This window comes from Ammodytes marinus, assembly GCF_949987685.1.
Source record: "Ammodytes marinus genome assembly, chromosome: 13".
In the NCBI taxonomy this organism is placed as follows: domain Eukaryota; kingdom Metazoa; phylum Chordata; class Actinopteri; order Uranoscopiformes; family Ammodytidae; genus Ammodytes; species Ammodytes marinus.
The window spans coordinates 25,737,379-25,753,775 of NC_137217.1; the positions used below are offsets into that span (position 1 = coordinate 25,737,379).

A 16,397-nucleotide genomic window follows, 5' to 3' on the forward strand; every position below is an offset into this window, starting at 1 on the left:
TCGGTGCCGTTGCCCCATTCCGGATCTTTCTGCAGGACGTTGACCTCGCAGTAATACCTCCCAGAATCCTCCAGTGCTACCTCAGAGATCTCCAGGGAGGAACTTTGATTCCTCTCCACCACGACCCGCCTGGATGACTTCAGGATGAGCCGCTTTTCCCAGTTCTTTTTGAACCACTGAACCCCATACTTGAGGGACTCCACTTTGAAATGACAGGACAGGGTTGCCGTTTCACCCCGCATCACACGGAGAGAGGGAGGGTACTGTCTCACCCTCAGTCCCTCTGCGACCGCTGTCAGGGCTTTAAAGACAGAGCCATTAATACAATCTGTCACACAAGGAACTTTTCCAAAAAAAAAGTGCAGAACAGAACTCTGGGTCATCTACAAATACTTTTTAATTTGTGTTAAGTGTTTCTGCGTGACAGCTGGGAGCCAGGTTTTGCCAGACAAAAGACGATAACAAAACTTAAATAACCCAGAAGAACAAAAACTGGAAGTCAATTTATAATAATTTCATAACGCATCAATCCTTGCTTCGTTGAATGGATTATGATGTGATGCATTTCACCTAAAAACAAATCAAATCTTATTTTTACCGACAGCGATGAATGGAGACACACTGGAGTACAAAAGATTTCAATAAGCTTTAGAATATGTGTTTGATTGAAGTGACTGCTTGTCTAGCTAAGTGTGATGAAGTGATTATTATGTGTGATGAATAAATACTGCAGATAAGATAAGCACTCAGAGGATTGCAGGTGTCAAAGGAGACAAGCAAAGAAAAAACAACGCTCCTAAAAACAGGTTGAAACCTCTTTACATTCTACTTTAATTCACCAAAGAAAGAGAGTAAATAAGATGTATGCACTGATTCAATTATTCTTTCATCCTTGGAAGGAAGATGTTACTGAAGCTGCCTAATGTAATTGCATCCATGTTGTTGTTACAGATGGAAGCTTTTCAGCAGCTAAAATATAAAACATTCCATATAAATGAAAATATATAATTTAATTCGAAAAATTGCACATTAAACCTTTGAAATTGACAATCCAAAAAATGTAGGAAAAGAGCAATTCCTCATGGATGATTAGTTTATTAAAAGACACAAAAACATTGACATGAGTGACTTGTACTCAGACTGACCTGGTACTTGGCCTGCAAACAAGAGAAGCAACCCCAGGTGAGGGAATTTTTCCATGCTGCTGCTGTTGTTCCCCACTCCAAGCTTGAGTGGCGAAAATAAATTCTCCGGCACTCTTAAAGTCTGACGCTTTGCTGCCGTGCTTTTAAAAATGTGATGGTGTCAGCTTGTTCTCTGTTGTTGCACTCTGTGGTTAGAGGTGATGGTTCATTAATAGGTCATTCTTCAACAGAAACCTGAATGTCAGACACTGTTGGGGTGAAACAAATTACATATGTCAGTGTCTTGGCAAACAAATAGGCAGTGTGAACGCATGCTGACAGAAACCACAGTGCAACAGTAAGCAACTGCAGCTTCCAGTCGACGTGGTTTTCTTCAGGTTTCTTTTCCTCTCCAGGAGCGCCGAGGCCTCTTTAAATCAGCAAAACAATTCGATATGTACGATTTGTATTTACATATTACTGGAGGAATGAATGTCTTGCCTTTGCAAAAAAGCCCAAGGCATTCAAATATTTACATTTTACAGCCAGTCATCTGAGAAACAAGCGCTTATCAGGCCCGGTTCTAGACAGTTAGATTAGGGTGGGCCTGTAGAAATTTTAGGTGGGCACACTGGGCGGAGAGACCGAAGATGCGAGCGTGCGCAGAGCGGTGCGCAGAGCGCGCGAGCCGATTTTTTTTGCCCTTGTAAGATCTCTGCGTCTGCTTTTTGGCACATTTAATTGTGTAGAACACAATATGCAAATAAACTTTGAGTGTTGCTGTGTGGGAGATTTAATTCTTGCATGTTTTTTTTCCAAAATGTTTATGAATAACATATAATATACATTATATAAAACACAATGTATCTTTTTTTTTTAATCGCAGTATTAACTGTAGGCAGCCTGAGCTGATAGAAGAGAAAGCTTTGGGACTGGGCAACCTGGATGGTGGTAGTCCAGAGCTATATACTATACAGACTATATAGGCTAAATCTGAGGAATTTTGTGTAAACAAATAATTTGGAGACACTGGGTCGGATGAATTAGAAGCTATTGAAGATAGACACATGGATTTTCCATAGAAATATAAATTTGAAATAAAATATTATGCAGGGTCCTCTGGGATGGGCTTGGTGCTCTTTTTCTTTTACGGGACACATTTTTCTGTAATATAATGAATTCATTTAAATGCAGTGAGAGGAACGAAGCAGAAGAACTCTGTTGTCCAGTTATCTTTTTTTTCACAGACAAGGCTGAAATAGGCTATAGTCTATAAACAGTGCATGGGCAACTGAGGGCAGCCCCATTTTCAAATATTCTTAAATAAACTCAATACACACTGTGCATGCCATGGACTTGAACGTGACATGATCAGTTAACCTCGGATTACATCCCAGATGAACTGATTCAATTATTCATTTATTAACTATCTACCAAAACATTGTATTCCTTTTATTGTATGATAATTTACATTTACATAATATGATGTTGATATCAAACACACAAACTAAAAAAAAAACTAAATAAAAAAAAATTGGGGGGGCCCCCCTGGCAGTCGGGACCCTAAGCAACTGCTCATTTCGCTTATGCCTCGGGGCGGCTCTGCTGACCAGTGACCACTGTAAGCGGGTGGGTAACTTGGAGGCAGGACACCCAATAATAAAATTAGAAGCAATGCATGGTAATGGTATATTCTTTAGTATTAATTCATTGTCTGAATTGTATTTGACATTTTCTTGGACAGCGAATGAACAGGTCCGTCCGATAGTGGGTCTGGACTTCCACCTAAAAAATAAAAATAAAAATGTTTTTTTTTTTTGATTGGGTGGGCACTGCCCACATTTGGGTGGGCACGGCCCACCCTGGCCCCTGGCTACCGCCAGCCCTGGCGCTTATTGATGTAGTATTAATAGTCGTATTATGTGAAAATATACCCGTAACCATAAACAAATAGAGACACCCAAGTTTAAAATGCAATATGATCTATGATAGGATTTACTATGTAAAAACACTTTCATTGCAATACCTTAAAGGGGCATTACGTAATGCTTAACTTAGATTGTTCTATCAAATAAACTAACACAGAACACAGAGTTTGAAAGCCAAACAACATCTGACCTTGAAGTTATCACTATAATACTGGTATAACTGAAAAATACTTTTACTTTCTTCACTTAACATTGTCTTTTCAAATGTTTTATTTTTTTTTATCAATATTTGCAGAGGTCAGTGTCCCCATTTTAAATGAATACACTCCACTTCATCAGGAAATATGCTACATTTAAAGTAAATGATGCAAAGTTTAGTGTTACTGAATCCCCAGGAGACCTTAAGTGTATTTAGTATGATCTTTAAAGGTGGAGTATACTGCTTTTTACAAAACTTGTTGTTATTTGTACTAGCTACTTTTTGTTTTATGCACACTGCGTATGGAGAGGTAGAGGATGGTGAGTTGATATTCGCTGATTTTAACAACAAACGTTTTGTATTTCAAGCTGTTTTCTCCAGATTTATATCATCTAATACTATTAAATACACACACAAATATGTATATATAATACACTTAAACATCCTCCATAACAGACATTTTGTTACTTCAAATAATTAGAGAAGATTAGCTCCCAATGCACAATCTCTTTGTTTAAGGAGACACAGATGTTTATCATTGAGTATTGAGTATATATTGACGAGAGTGAGTGAGTGTCCCCTTGCACGAAAGGTTTATAATTTCTATCAACAACCAAGCTTGAAAACACATGACAGAGCATGTTTTTAATCAAAATGGAGCCTGACAAACTGGTCGATAAAAGGACTTATTATCATACTAATGATCGGTAATGAGATAATCTCTATTATAAAGCTGCCAACTAATGAAAATAATAAGATGCTTTTTGGCAAGTGATTTTTAGGTGAGCCATTTATTCTGACAGCGTCTCATCAAACCAAACATTCGGACGTCAAAAAAAATAAAAATAAAATAAAAAATAAACTCTGAAAAGATACATTTGCAGACACAACAAAAGCAGAGGCTCTTTACTCAGCAGGAAGCACACACCAAGCGGAAACAACCTTGTCTGACCTTACCTCCTTTAGAACCACAGGGGCCAACTGGGAGCTCCGCTTCCAACAACAAACCACACACAGTGACTTCTGTTAAAAACAAAACCGATTTTATTTTTTCGTCTCCCTCCACTTGATATTATTTTTAAAACTTCACTTCCATGGATTTTGAAAAAAAAGACACACCACCAAAAAATAAAAGTCAAAGAAGACAAGTTCACTAACTAAACAAATCAAAGAAAAATACAATCGTCGCTTCACAGCACTGAACATCTGTCAGGGTGGAAGACAAATGTTTCCTTCCTTCCTTTTGTTTTTTTTCGGTTTTGTGTGTTTACATTAATGAATTCTTGAGAAATGTAACAAAGGCCTGTAATTCAAGTCTGTGTAATAAATGAACAAAACGTGCCTGCCCTGTGCCCAGTAATACACACATGCACGCACACACACACACACACAGATGCATGCACACACGAACGCACGCACACACACACACACACACACACACACACACACACACACACACACACACACACACACACACACACACACACACACACACACACACACACACACACACACACACACACTTTATATCAGCAACGGCAGAGTGGGCAAACCTGGGGTATGGGTCGGGGCAGAAGCTTTTTACAGGTTATATCCGCACAAAAAGAAATTGGACGAGTGGAAGAATTAAGCAAAATGTGTCTGTGTGTGTAGCAAAAGAGAGGGAGAAGAGAGAGAGAGAAGAGAGAGAGAGAAGAGAGCGAGAGAAGAGAGCGAGAGAGAGAGAGAGAAAGAGAGAGAGAGAGAGAGAGAGGGGGAAAAGAGAGAGAGAGAGAGATGGGTCCCATATTAGACACTAAGCTAAGCCAACTCATTCCCTCAATTATGCACGGTGGGTTCTCTTCTGGTTAAATTTGTTATTAGTTTCCAAATGAGACATTTTCCATTACTCTGCAGCGAGGGTTCCTGCTGTGGGTTCATACTTTTATAGCCATCTTCAGGCACCGGACCCACATCTCTAGCCCCCTATCATACATCCTGTCATGTATCCCAGCCTCCAGCGCGCCGTATACACATCGTAATAAGACACTTGCAGCCCACACACACACGAGTGATTTTCTCCACAGTCCCTATGTCTCATCACTGCAGTATAAATCAGCACAAAAACACCAGTTGGTGCTGTCACATGTGAAAGAAATCCAAGTTCCCCCTGTCAGTTCTCAGCACCACAACCAACATTTACCCCTTTGGTTGATTGACAGGGAAACTGCCAGGCGTGTGGGCTGGTGATTCAGAGAGGCCAAGTAATGGGGACTCGTTCTATGTTGGAGATGTTGTTGAGGTGGGCGACTTAATGACTAGGGGAGAGACGTGGTGGGCGAGATGCCTCCATTGTGTTGTGCCTGGTCGTTGAGAAGTGTTGCTGCTGCTCAACTTGGTGGAGTGAAGTGTTAATTAGCCAGACGCTCCCGTCGCTCAGAGAGGAGGTGGGTGATTGACAAGACGCCATCTGTGGTCGCAGTGAGGAAGACGGCGAAGCTTGCGCCTCCGTGGCCAACCATGTTTGCTGCAAGCTGAGGTTTGAAATATATACAGAACACCTGAACTAAATAAGAAATCTATTTACATCTTATTACTAATGCTATACCTACATATCTATCTATCTATCTATCTATCTATCTATCTATCTATCTATCTATCTATCTATCTATCTATCTATCTATCTATCTATCTATCTATCTATCTATCTATCTATCTATCTATCTATCTATCTATCTATCTATCTATCACAAATAATTAACTCCGATCTTTGAGCTGGTCCTACATCCTCCAACTGTCATGAGACTTTTTAGTAAACAAATCCGATACCACTGCAAACACCTGAAGTGTGCTTGGAGCACACTGTTAGGGAGACTTTCCTCGTCACAATCTGGTCTAGCACGCTGTATACTAATGCACTCATTAGCGCTGGTAATGGAAAAGTACTGGGCCTTAATAGACTTGCAACATTGACTTTGCCCAAGAGAACTGAATGGGCCTGTAGATAGTTGGTAAACAATGTTATAATTAGGTTAATGTATGGGAATTAGGCGTGCGTCGCTGTAAAGGACGAGAGCAAGGGATTTAGTTTAGAACAATGATAATCATTCAAGTGTCACGCTGCGTGGCATAGTCTTTCGGTGTACTAGCTGTGGTGACACTTTTATTAAATAAATAATCAGTTAGATATTATTTATTACTATTGTACTGTCTGCTTATCTTTGTGTACTTTACAACCAGACAGCAGCCTCTAGATAAGCTGTGTCAATAGCTGCTGACATCTCTATCATAACTAATGAAATATAATACATTATGGCCCCTGACAAATTTTACATACAGTGTCTAAAAGCTCAGGGAGCGTGTACGGTGCACTCTATATTACGTAGCAATACACAAAACAAATACCAGCCTGGATTGACTAGAATAGAAAGCAAGTGATTAATTCTTCATTCCCTGGATGTGAATCGTACCTCTGAACACATAGTTTACGGAGCTGACATTACAGCTTGCCCAAATAGTTTCGGAGAAGGGCTTAAAAATCGATGTGCAATTAGGGGTGTCTTGTATCAGGCATGATGAATTATGCTCTCTGTTCTAAGGCTGGTCTATAGACACTTGATCAATTTAGCTTGTGGGGATCTGGTAGGGATGGCCTGGGAGAAATTGCTCCATTCCAAAGCCATTCAGTCGAAGGTATTGATTAACCATTGCATTCTGAATTGAAAGTCTGTTCAGTATCGGTTCTGTATAGGAGAGGCTACAGCCTGATTCCTCTTAGCAAAGGCACAGTGCAACCTTTCAATATGTTTCAAAGTATTACATAAACCCTATTCCTAAAAAGTAATCTCATAACACTGAATCGTTACCTAAACAAAATGCCAGTAATTTACTACTATACAAAATGCAGTAAAGTAAAGTGCAATACCATGCTATGCCACTGTAAACTATAGGTGCTACTTTTGTGAGCTCTAAACAACAGCTTCGTTGCACCTTATTAACAGAGATTCTGTAAACACATCATCAGAACCGTCAGCTGCAGGAGCCAATCAACACTTTTATCAGGAAAGGGGCCGAGCATGTGTCTTGTTTACATCACTGTAAACTCATTGAACCCCCAGTTGGGGTGTTATTTATACACTTGAAGTAGGCCAGACTGTGTTTGTGATCAAGGGCTATGCTAATGCTATTCATGTTACATAGTGCAACCATAAATAGTTTGTGGTACACCTTCCCTTGGGAAAGACCACAGAGCCAAAGTTTTGGAAATGCAATATGAGCTTCCTGTCCGTCTTCTTCCTCAAAACTGCAGAGTTCATTGTCTGGTTAGTGTCACCCCATCTCCCGCCGGCTCTCAGCTTTTGGATTTAACATTGTCAGTGTTTACCTCCCACAGGCCCGTTGGACCGGCCGCAAACCCTCCAATTGTGAACCCAGGGGGGTCTGCTGCCTGCCCACACCCTCTCCAGTCCTCCTCTCTCTCTCGAACCAGAAGAAGACTCATTTACATAAATCATGACTCATGAAAACATGTTTGTTTGCTGCTTTTTTGTACAAATTCCCATATTCAGTTTTATCAACACTCCAGAATTTCAGGTCATTTTCTTTCTTCTCCACATTCCCCTCCATCTGGATAATTTACCCATAAACCCGAAAACAACATACATTTTTTTTTTCAAAATCCACCCATACACGGACATTTACGTGCTTTTTTTCAAACCCACATTGAGAAACTTGACAGTATGTTATTTTTTTTGTCCATGTTCATTTTTCTTTAAGTTTTCTTCTTCTGTTGTTTTTTTTCTTCATCAAGGACATATTGTGTATACATACAGATGTTATATGCCACTGACACACCCAGTGGGACGCTGACATGTGTACAGAGTACAGTACAGGTTGTGAGTGGGGAACAGAAAAATAAAACAAACATGAAAGACTGAGATGAAAATGTGATCGTGACTGAAAAAAAGAAGCACTGCACAAACAACCTCCTCTTGTGCTTGTAATGGAATATTACATTGTTGTCGGAGCAACAAGATGCATGCACAAACAGCGTGTGTTCTGTCACACAGACAACCCGACTACATTGCAGAGGGCAATATATTTTTGAGTACAACATAGTAGTGTTTAGAGTAAGGGCCATTTAAACAGAGCTTCACAATCATTTCAGTATTGTACACAGTCAAAGTACCACGACAGACTTATTTGATATAACTTGTTAATGGGAACTTTTCAGATAAAACACCACAGATGTAACCATATCTGATACCTCTCGCACAGTAGAGTTAGGGGTTATTGCTGGTTTGAAACAAAATCAAACAAAACACATTCAGACAATTGATTCAATACTGAGTAATTCCCCTTTAAGGTCGCAGTAGTCACGGCTCAACCCGGTTATACTCATCTTTCCGTTCAGGTTTCGTTATGGCAAATTTGCATATAGTCGCTGCATGTGATTGGAACAGTGTTTCAGCGGAAAAATGAGTGCCACTGTGTTGAAATATGGGCTTACCTCCCACTGTTTGCATTGTGCGGGGGAAGTGGGTGGATAATTGTGCCATGGGGGTTTAGTTGTGCCCATGCCTGCATGTCACCAGGTATACATTGGGAGGGAGCACTGGCACACCAAGGCGAGGTTGTCCTTGAAGAGGATTCCTGTCAGTGGCAGGATTGAGCTTGATTTATGGGGGCCATCACTGGCTGGCAGGGGGGACAGGTGGAGCCCAGGCTCCTTCACTTAGCCAGCCACAGGTAACGGCTAATTACATCTTTATCTCCCTGTGGTCTGGCCCAACAAGAACCGACTTACAGCCACGACCAGTTACAGACAGGGATCAAAATCGTTTATCTAGCTGGTTGGACAGAGACACACTAAAATAGGTGGACAAATATGCTATAAATGTGTGTTTGTGATTCAGTTAACAGCATGGGGAAAAAAATAGTCCAATACGTAAACTGGTACAAATCATAAATTACATCGTCAGTCACTTCTTCAGGACTCGGATGAAATAATCCATCAGACTGTTTCAAATGTGTTTTTTAAAAAGCTTGTCATGGCAAAATAGAGCACATCACTTCAAAAACTTTACATCTTTTTTTGTTGTTGTTGTCGTTTTTCCCCCAGTAGTAGTCGTTCAATGTGTGTAACTTCTCAGAGTAAAGTACAAAAAAATTATTTCACCCACGCACAGCTCATTACCTTCAGATTTTGTTCATTTTTTTTTCTCACATGGAATCACTATTCATAGTTATTCAAATACTTATTAACATCATCATCATCTGTACTATTATTAACACCAAAAAAGTAAAAGCAGGTCACCTTGCAGAGTAAAACAGACACAGTGCAGGGAGGGAGGGAGGAAGGGAGGGAGTGGGGAGAGAGTGTAGGGAGTATGGACTCAACAACAGGAACATCTCTAACCGGTACATGCTATCAACAAGCGACAAAGAGAATGGAGCTGCAGCTTTGAAACAGAAGATATCGTTGTCACTGGACAGTCTCTTGCTGCTTCAGTAGAACTGGAGCGTATAGTCGAGGCTGATGGGAGATGGCGTTCAGTGCCAGGCAACTTGAGGTCGCCCGGCGTGGCCTCTGTACTGCATATATTTACACGGGGGGGGGGGGGGGGGAAGGAAGACAGAAGGGGGGGGGGGGGAGGTCGACACGAAGCAGAGAACACCATAGCAATGCCAAGGGCGACTAGACAGAGCACGTTGAACAGAGAGGCGGGGGGGGGGAGGGACTGCTAAAAAGGTTGGGTAGTGAGGGTGTCTACATGCGAAACCTTGGTATAAACCCCCCAAGTTACATAAAGGGGTCCTTAAGACTGACGCCGTCACCACCCACCCTTTTTCAATTACACAATTTGACATCATTCATAGCAGCTTCACTGCTACACAGTTAAAATAAAAAAATCCATACACGTGTGTTTGTGTGTGTGTGTGTTTGTGTGTGTGGTGGTGTCTGTAGGTGTATGTGTGTGTAGATGTACTGTAGGTGTGTGTGATCAAAGGGTGACACTTCACATGGCCCACAATTTTTTCAAAAGGTCACATGACCGCCAGTACCACGTTATAACTATAATTTCCATAAATATCCACCATAATATTGTGATTTTACGTATCATTTCCATAAGGCAAACATTGTAGGTCAGTCATTAGTCTATGCAGTATAATACATAAAAGGATCGTCCAGTTGTTAGATTATCTATGTTCTCATTGATCACAGACACAATACTCATTAATGTACACTCTCTATCAACATCAGCCGAGTGGTAATAATGAGGTGGACACAAGGGGGAGAAGGGATGTGCCGAGTCAGACAATTCTGCAAGGCATTATGGGAGACAGACTGTGTGTGAGAGAAGAGAGAGAGATGATGACACTGATTTGACCTCGAAATTGGATTGAGGGTGCTGGGGTTTTAGGGGTGAGAGGGGGTAAGGGAAGGTGATGATGTGGTTGTGTGTTCAATGCAATGATTCAATGGCTCCTGGATTAATGCATATTCTTTTTTGTTCACAGTGATGGGTTCGTAATTAAAGAATTTCATTTCCTTCTTCCTTCCGTAGAGGGGAAGAGAGAGAGAGGGAGGGAGGGGGTAGAGAGGGAAGGGGTGGGGGGGTGGGGGTTGGGGCCTTTCAGGGACATTTGGGGACAATCCCAGGTGGTGCTTGACCTTTCACACCTTCAGCAGAAGGACAGCAGAGAGGGAAACCCAAACACACACGATGACACTCATTCCTGCACGTAAACCGGCGCCTCGCCCCTGTATGGCCCCCGGTCCTGGATGAAAACAAAAAAGGAGCAATATTAGTGAGTTCATTGTCCTAAATTAATTTTCATGCGATAAAAATGATCGAGCAGCAGTATCCCATTTACCAGTACTTGAAATGGGAAGTATATGGAAGGATCTGACACACATCAAAGTAATCTAGTTAACATACAGACCCCCGGGGCTGACATTTTTACTTGTCAAACACAGGTCTAGCTAACAATGTTTATGGTGGCTGTGTTCCATTAAAGGTGTGCCAGGAATGTAAGTAAGTGAACGCACATGCACAGGACAAGCACCTTGGAAATGGAAATAACTGTTATTAGTTTGAGATGCGTGTGACACATCAGAATGAAAACCGTAAGAAAAGGTCTGTTGAAATTCCGAATTCAGTAACATGTTCACATTGTTAATATTAAGTTACAAAACCATTACATTATGGAATTAACATTTTATAGACCTTCAAGGCTGACATTTTTTTAATTTGAGGTGAAACGGATAACATTTATGATGGCTCCATTCCATTTACCCGTGCCAGGGATCTAAGCTAGTGCGCCAGCATGACTTACAAGTACTCTTCCACTGGAACACCTAAATGGAATGCAGCCCATTTAAGTTTTAGTAGTTACACCTCTGTTTGACAAATCTAAATGTCGACTGTGACAAACAGCGATTAAATAATATAATTCAGTAAGTCAACATTGTAAATCTCAAGTAACAAAGCCTTTAAACGCCGTAGTGATAACCTATGACTGGTTCTTGGTATTATGTTATATACCATCAATAATATTAGGCTACATTTGCGGTATGAAATTACATCATGATTTAAAGGTCAAATTCAAGAGAACCTCAATCAACCTTCTCTCCTCCTGTTTTTGTGCCATAAATCAACTCATTGGTTGAGGGTTATTACAATAATGTGCCAAGTTTGATGTGATAGTGGGTTGGTGATGTGAGAATACTTCATATGGCACATTTTTTTAATTAATAAATGGTTAAAAAAAGAGGTACAAAAGCAGGGGAAACAAAGTCAGGGGGAGCCAATGACAGTGAAGGACAGCACATGAATAGATATGCCACGAAGGTTTCCAATTATGGCCCCGATTTTCCGTGCCTGGCCAGGGAACAGAAAGGAGTTTGTTGTGTCTTAACGATGGCAAGAGGAGATAAGGAAGGAGAGAGGAGGCAGAAGGACAAATGATGGAGAGATTGGCTGACAGAAGTTGCGGCGCTGGTGGAGGAAAAGAAAAAGAGTGAGGGAAGATGTATGGGACTGACGGGGGGAGTGAGTCATTGAAGGGAGACTGGCCCGAGATAATGGGCGAAGGAATGAAAAGAAGAAAGGGGGATAGATGAAGGACTCACTTAAGATGGTAATGCAGAATGCACTGAAGGGGGGGAGAGAGAGAGGGAGGGAGGACGGGAAATGGAAGGGTAGGAAATCGCTCATTGGGGACGGTTAATGTGAATTGGACTTGGGAGTGAAATGACAACTTCTTGCGTAACGGGACAGAGCAGAGCGACAGTGTTTGTGTGTGTGTGTGTGTGTGTGTGTGCATGCAGGACTGTGTACGAACGAGAGATGGGGATGAGAGCGGGAATGAACGAGGGAGCGAGACAGAGAGAGAGAGAGAGAAAGAGAGAGAGAGAGAAAGAGAGAGAGAGAGAGATGGTAATGTAGGCAAGCAAAGCTTTAATGGGGCGAAGAATAACGAAAATGGGTAGAAGGAGGGAGGAGAGTGCCGGGAAAATGCTCTGCTGTGTGCAACGGCAGGAATGAGAAGAAACGGTGTGTCAGTGCATAAGTATCGTTTCGAGGCCGCCTGTCATGTGTATTCTCACTTTCACTGCACGTCGATTGATAGTCACATGAGATAAATGTGAGCGTATAATCGCGTATTTGTGAAAGCTTTGGGTTATCGTACGTGTGTGCACATGCGTGTAAGTTCTGTGTCATAACTTACGAAAGAGCAGCATGCTGGCGTTGGAAGCCCCCAGACGGTTGGAGGCGAAGCAGGTGTAGTTGCCAAAGTGTTTCTCTGTCACATTGGTGAAGAGCAACAGCGAGCGCGTCTTCTCGTTTTTGATCCTCAGGGTGTTGTCACTCTCTACCGGCCTGGATGGCACAGCGGTTGGGGAGCAGAAGTGAAGGAAGGAAGCAAGGAGAAAAAAAAGAGAAAGATAAGGAGTTTGACAGAAAAAAAGAGAGAGATAACACAGAATAACTTTACACCTAGTGACTCAGCCCACATAGGAGGCCTTTCCGAACACAACTACAACAACACAGCAACCATCCACACATTGGCTGTGTCTGAAGATTGTACTAAAATAAACATCTAACAGTCCATAAATAACAGAGACCGCCTGCCGGGAGCCATTATACTCTATTAACAGCTCTCCATGGCTGGCAAAAGCTTGCTCAAGTACTTTTGTGTCTTGCTTCGCCTGATGCCAGTCAAACTCATTTGTATACGCTCTCAGGGATCTTTCACAAACTTGGAAGGAAAGGTAATGTGTACATAAAAGAGAGCAACTATTTTCCCGAAAAGCTAGTATTTCTCCTGCAATGGCAAAAAATACAGGCTTATCTCAGACCTGTACTAATGTTGGGCTGCAAAGAATATTTTTAAAAATTACTTAAAAATAGAACCTCTACATCATCAACATAATCTATCTTGTACTTTTCTGAAAAACCTATTGTTAACATTCTAACATTCTTTTGCCCTTTGGGTAATTTCTCTGTCCATAGAATGCCATATATCCAAAATGCTTACCTCTACTTTAGTGATTTCAAATGTGTTGCAATGGAAACTTTTGCTCATTTTGAAAAGGTTACAGTAAGAATACAAATTGCAAACTCTAGCGCTCAGTGGGAATGAGGTTATATAGCTAATAAGATGTAGCTGGCTTATAGTGTGGACATCGTCATCAAATGATTGAACCCTGCACTGAACTCACCTGTGGTCATCTCTGTACCACTCGAAGGCAGCAGCTGGGACCGCCATAGCTTCACAGCGCAAGATGGCTGTCTTCCCCAAATGGGCCGGCATGTTCTTCATGTCTGTGATCATGGGAGGGACTGGTCCAGACAATGAGAGAGGAAAGAAAAGAAGAAAAAGAAAGAAAGATGGAAATTCAGCAATTAGTATACATGTGACTTCTGCTGAGAAGTGGAGTCAGGTCACCCCAGGGTAGCAAACAAGGTTAAGAAAAAAACCCTGGAGTGAACAAAATTAAGATGTATGAATACATACATAATAATGCATCTACTGTATTTACATATATCATAAATAGATCATTGTGTTATAGCATGGGGGATTTGAATGAGGGATGCTTACAATTGACTGTGACCTTGACTTTCTGTTGATCGGGCGGTGCCACTCCATTGTTGGTGATGCATTCATAGTCCTCGGCCTGCTGCCTCTTGATCTCTGTGATGTCTAGGAACTCCCCCTCACTCACCAGCCCATCTATTGACATGAAGGCAGAGGACAGAGGTCACTGTAGATCAAATGTAGGGTGACTCAGGCTACTGACTAAAGGCCTACTACTTGAGATCCCGCTGACAACCAACTTATAGCTAAGAAGATTTAAGACCATTGATGCATATATTGGAACATCATGTAATGCATATTTAAATAGCAGTCACAGGTGATATGGAGGAAATCAATATCATGGCAAACATTAATTATAATGAATCACAGTTCAATTCATTTCGACGACAGAAAACACCCACACAATTAATACAGAAATATCAACAGTGCCTAATGGCATATAGGTAATTCAGTAACATTGATTATATTTCAATCATATTTGTCTCTTGACACAAACTGAGTGCCTCAAGATGATTTGTTCAGCATAATAATGGGCCAGTTGGTGAATGTAGATGTGGTAAGCAAACATGATTTGAGAGCAGTGACAGAATTACTTTGAAAGTGTCAGGGGAAATCGTAAGCTTTGCTTCCAAGCATTGGACACACCGGGGGGGGGGGGGGGGGGCGCTGAGACAGCTTGGTTACTACATTACGTACTACTGAGAAGAACATTTTGGCTGTTATTTCATGCTGACAAACTCCCAGGTGCCGCCGAAAGCAAATTAGTCAGTCTCACACTCTCACTCTTTTTCCTTTGGGCGACAAACAGCCACGGAATCTCTTCAGAGGCGAGAGTCGAAAGGGACGGCCTACAAGTTATTGCTCCTTCATGTGAGGGAATGGATGTTGGGGGGTGTTATTGGATCGACAGTGGCGGACAGAGAACGAATGCAGAGCGAGAGCGAGAGAGAGAGAAGAAGAAGAATGAGAGAGTAAGTGCAATACCCCCCTCCTCCTCACTGCAAGTCTCAGCAGCAAGATGTCTCACAGCCTCCCAAAACCATTAGGCGTCCCCCCCCCCCCCTTTACGCCATTACAGAAGGCTGACGGTGGAACACGACATGATATATAATCTCACCACTAACAAGGAAATCCAGCTCTTAAATTGCTGCTCACTTTTCCCTTTCAAAGCCCCCCCTTAAAAATACACACACAACCACTGTCATACAGTGGACCGTTACTTCCCCTTCGCAAACACACAAACGGTCGAGCACGTTTGTCAGCAACACACACACACACACACACACACACACACACACACACACACACACACACACACACACACACACACACACACACACACACACACACACACACACACGAGAAAAACACTAAACGCCATGATTATTCCTGTCAGAGATTAGGACGGTGCTTCTAATTGAAGATTATACTGGAGGATTATTAGTGTGGCTACTGAGCTGGAGACGATTATTTGCAGCTGCTGCGGCAGAGGCTGAGCAGCAGCGCGACAACCGCGGTGATGGCTGCGTGTGCCACCCCGAGCGAGGCGCAGGGAGACGGTATGGGGTTGGCTGGGTGCAATGTTATTCACTCTTTCCATTAGTCTAATAAATATAGCTCTCTTGTGACATCTCTGTCAGGCAAGCAGAGCCACCCAATGTTGCTAGAAGGGGGAAGGGGATGGAGGGGAAGCTGTGATGGCAAAGAGGGGAACAAGGGGGTCCAGAATATAGAATCAGACAACTATAGCACTGGAGAAATTATACACACAACACTTTTACAGATGGAATATAACAAAGGACAAAGATAAATCATACATTTGATGCAATTGAGCGTTGGCGAGGGAGCGCATTACCAGACACAGCCAAAGTGGTCATTTGCAAGAGATATCGAGCAAGAGAGAGATAGAGAGAGAGAGAGAGAGAGAGAGAGAGAGATAGATAGAGATAGAGATAGAGAGGGATACACAGATAAAAGATAGAGGAAAAAAGAGAAAAAACAGCTAATGCAAAAGGGGAAACGTACAATGTCAAATTGAGTATTTGATGCATTTCTTTCATG

At 41.9% G+C, this 16,397-nt stretch overlaps 1 protein-coding gene across 1 annotated transcript in view; it reads right to left on the reverse strand.

The window, feature by feature from the left end:
- Nucleotides 1-10,908: 10,908 nt before the first annotated feature.
- iglon5 (IgLON family member 5) overlaps nt 10,909-16,397 on the reverse strand; it is a gene marked incomplete at its 3' end in the record, with an annotated part of 88,942 nt that continues 83,453 nt past the window's right edge. Inside the window, exons 5-8 of the mRNA XM_080039187.1 lie at nt 14,340-14,471; nt 13,960-14,080; nt 12,966-13,117; nt 10,909-11,012 (exon numbers count right to left, since the gene is read on the reverse strand). Of these exons, the coding sequence (XP_079895313.1) occupies nt 10,909-11,012; nt 12,966-13,117; nt 13,960-14,080; nt 14,340-14,471 (509 nt within the window). The remainder of the gene's footprint in view (nt 11,013-12,965; nt 13,118-13,959; nt 14,081-14,339; nt 14,472-16,397) is intronic.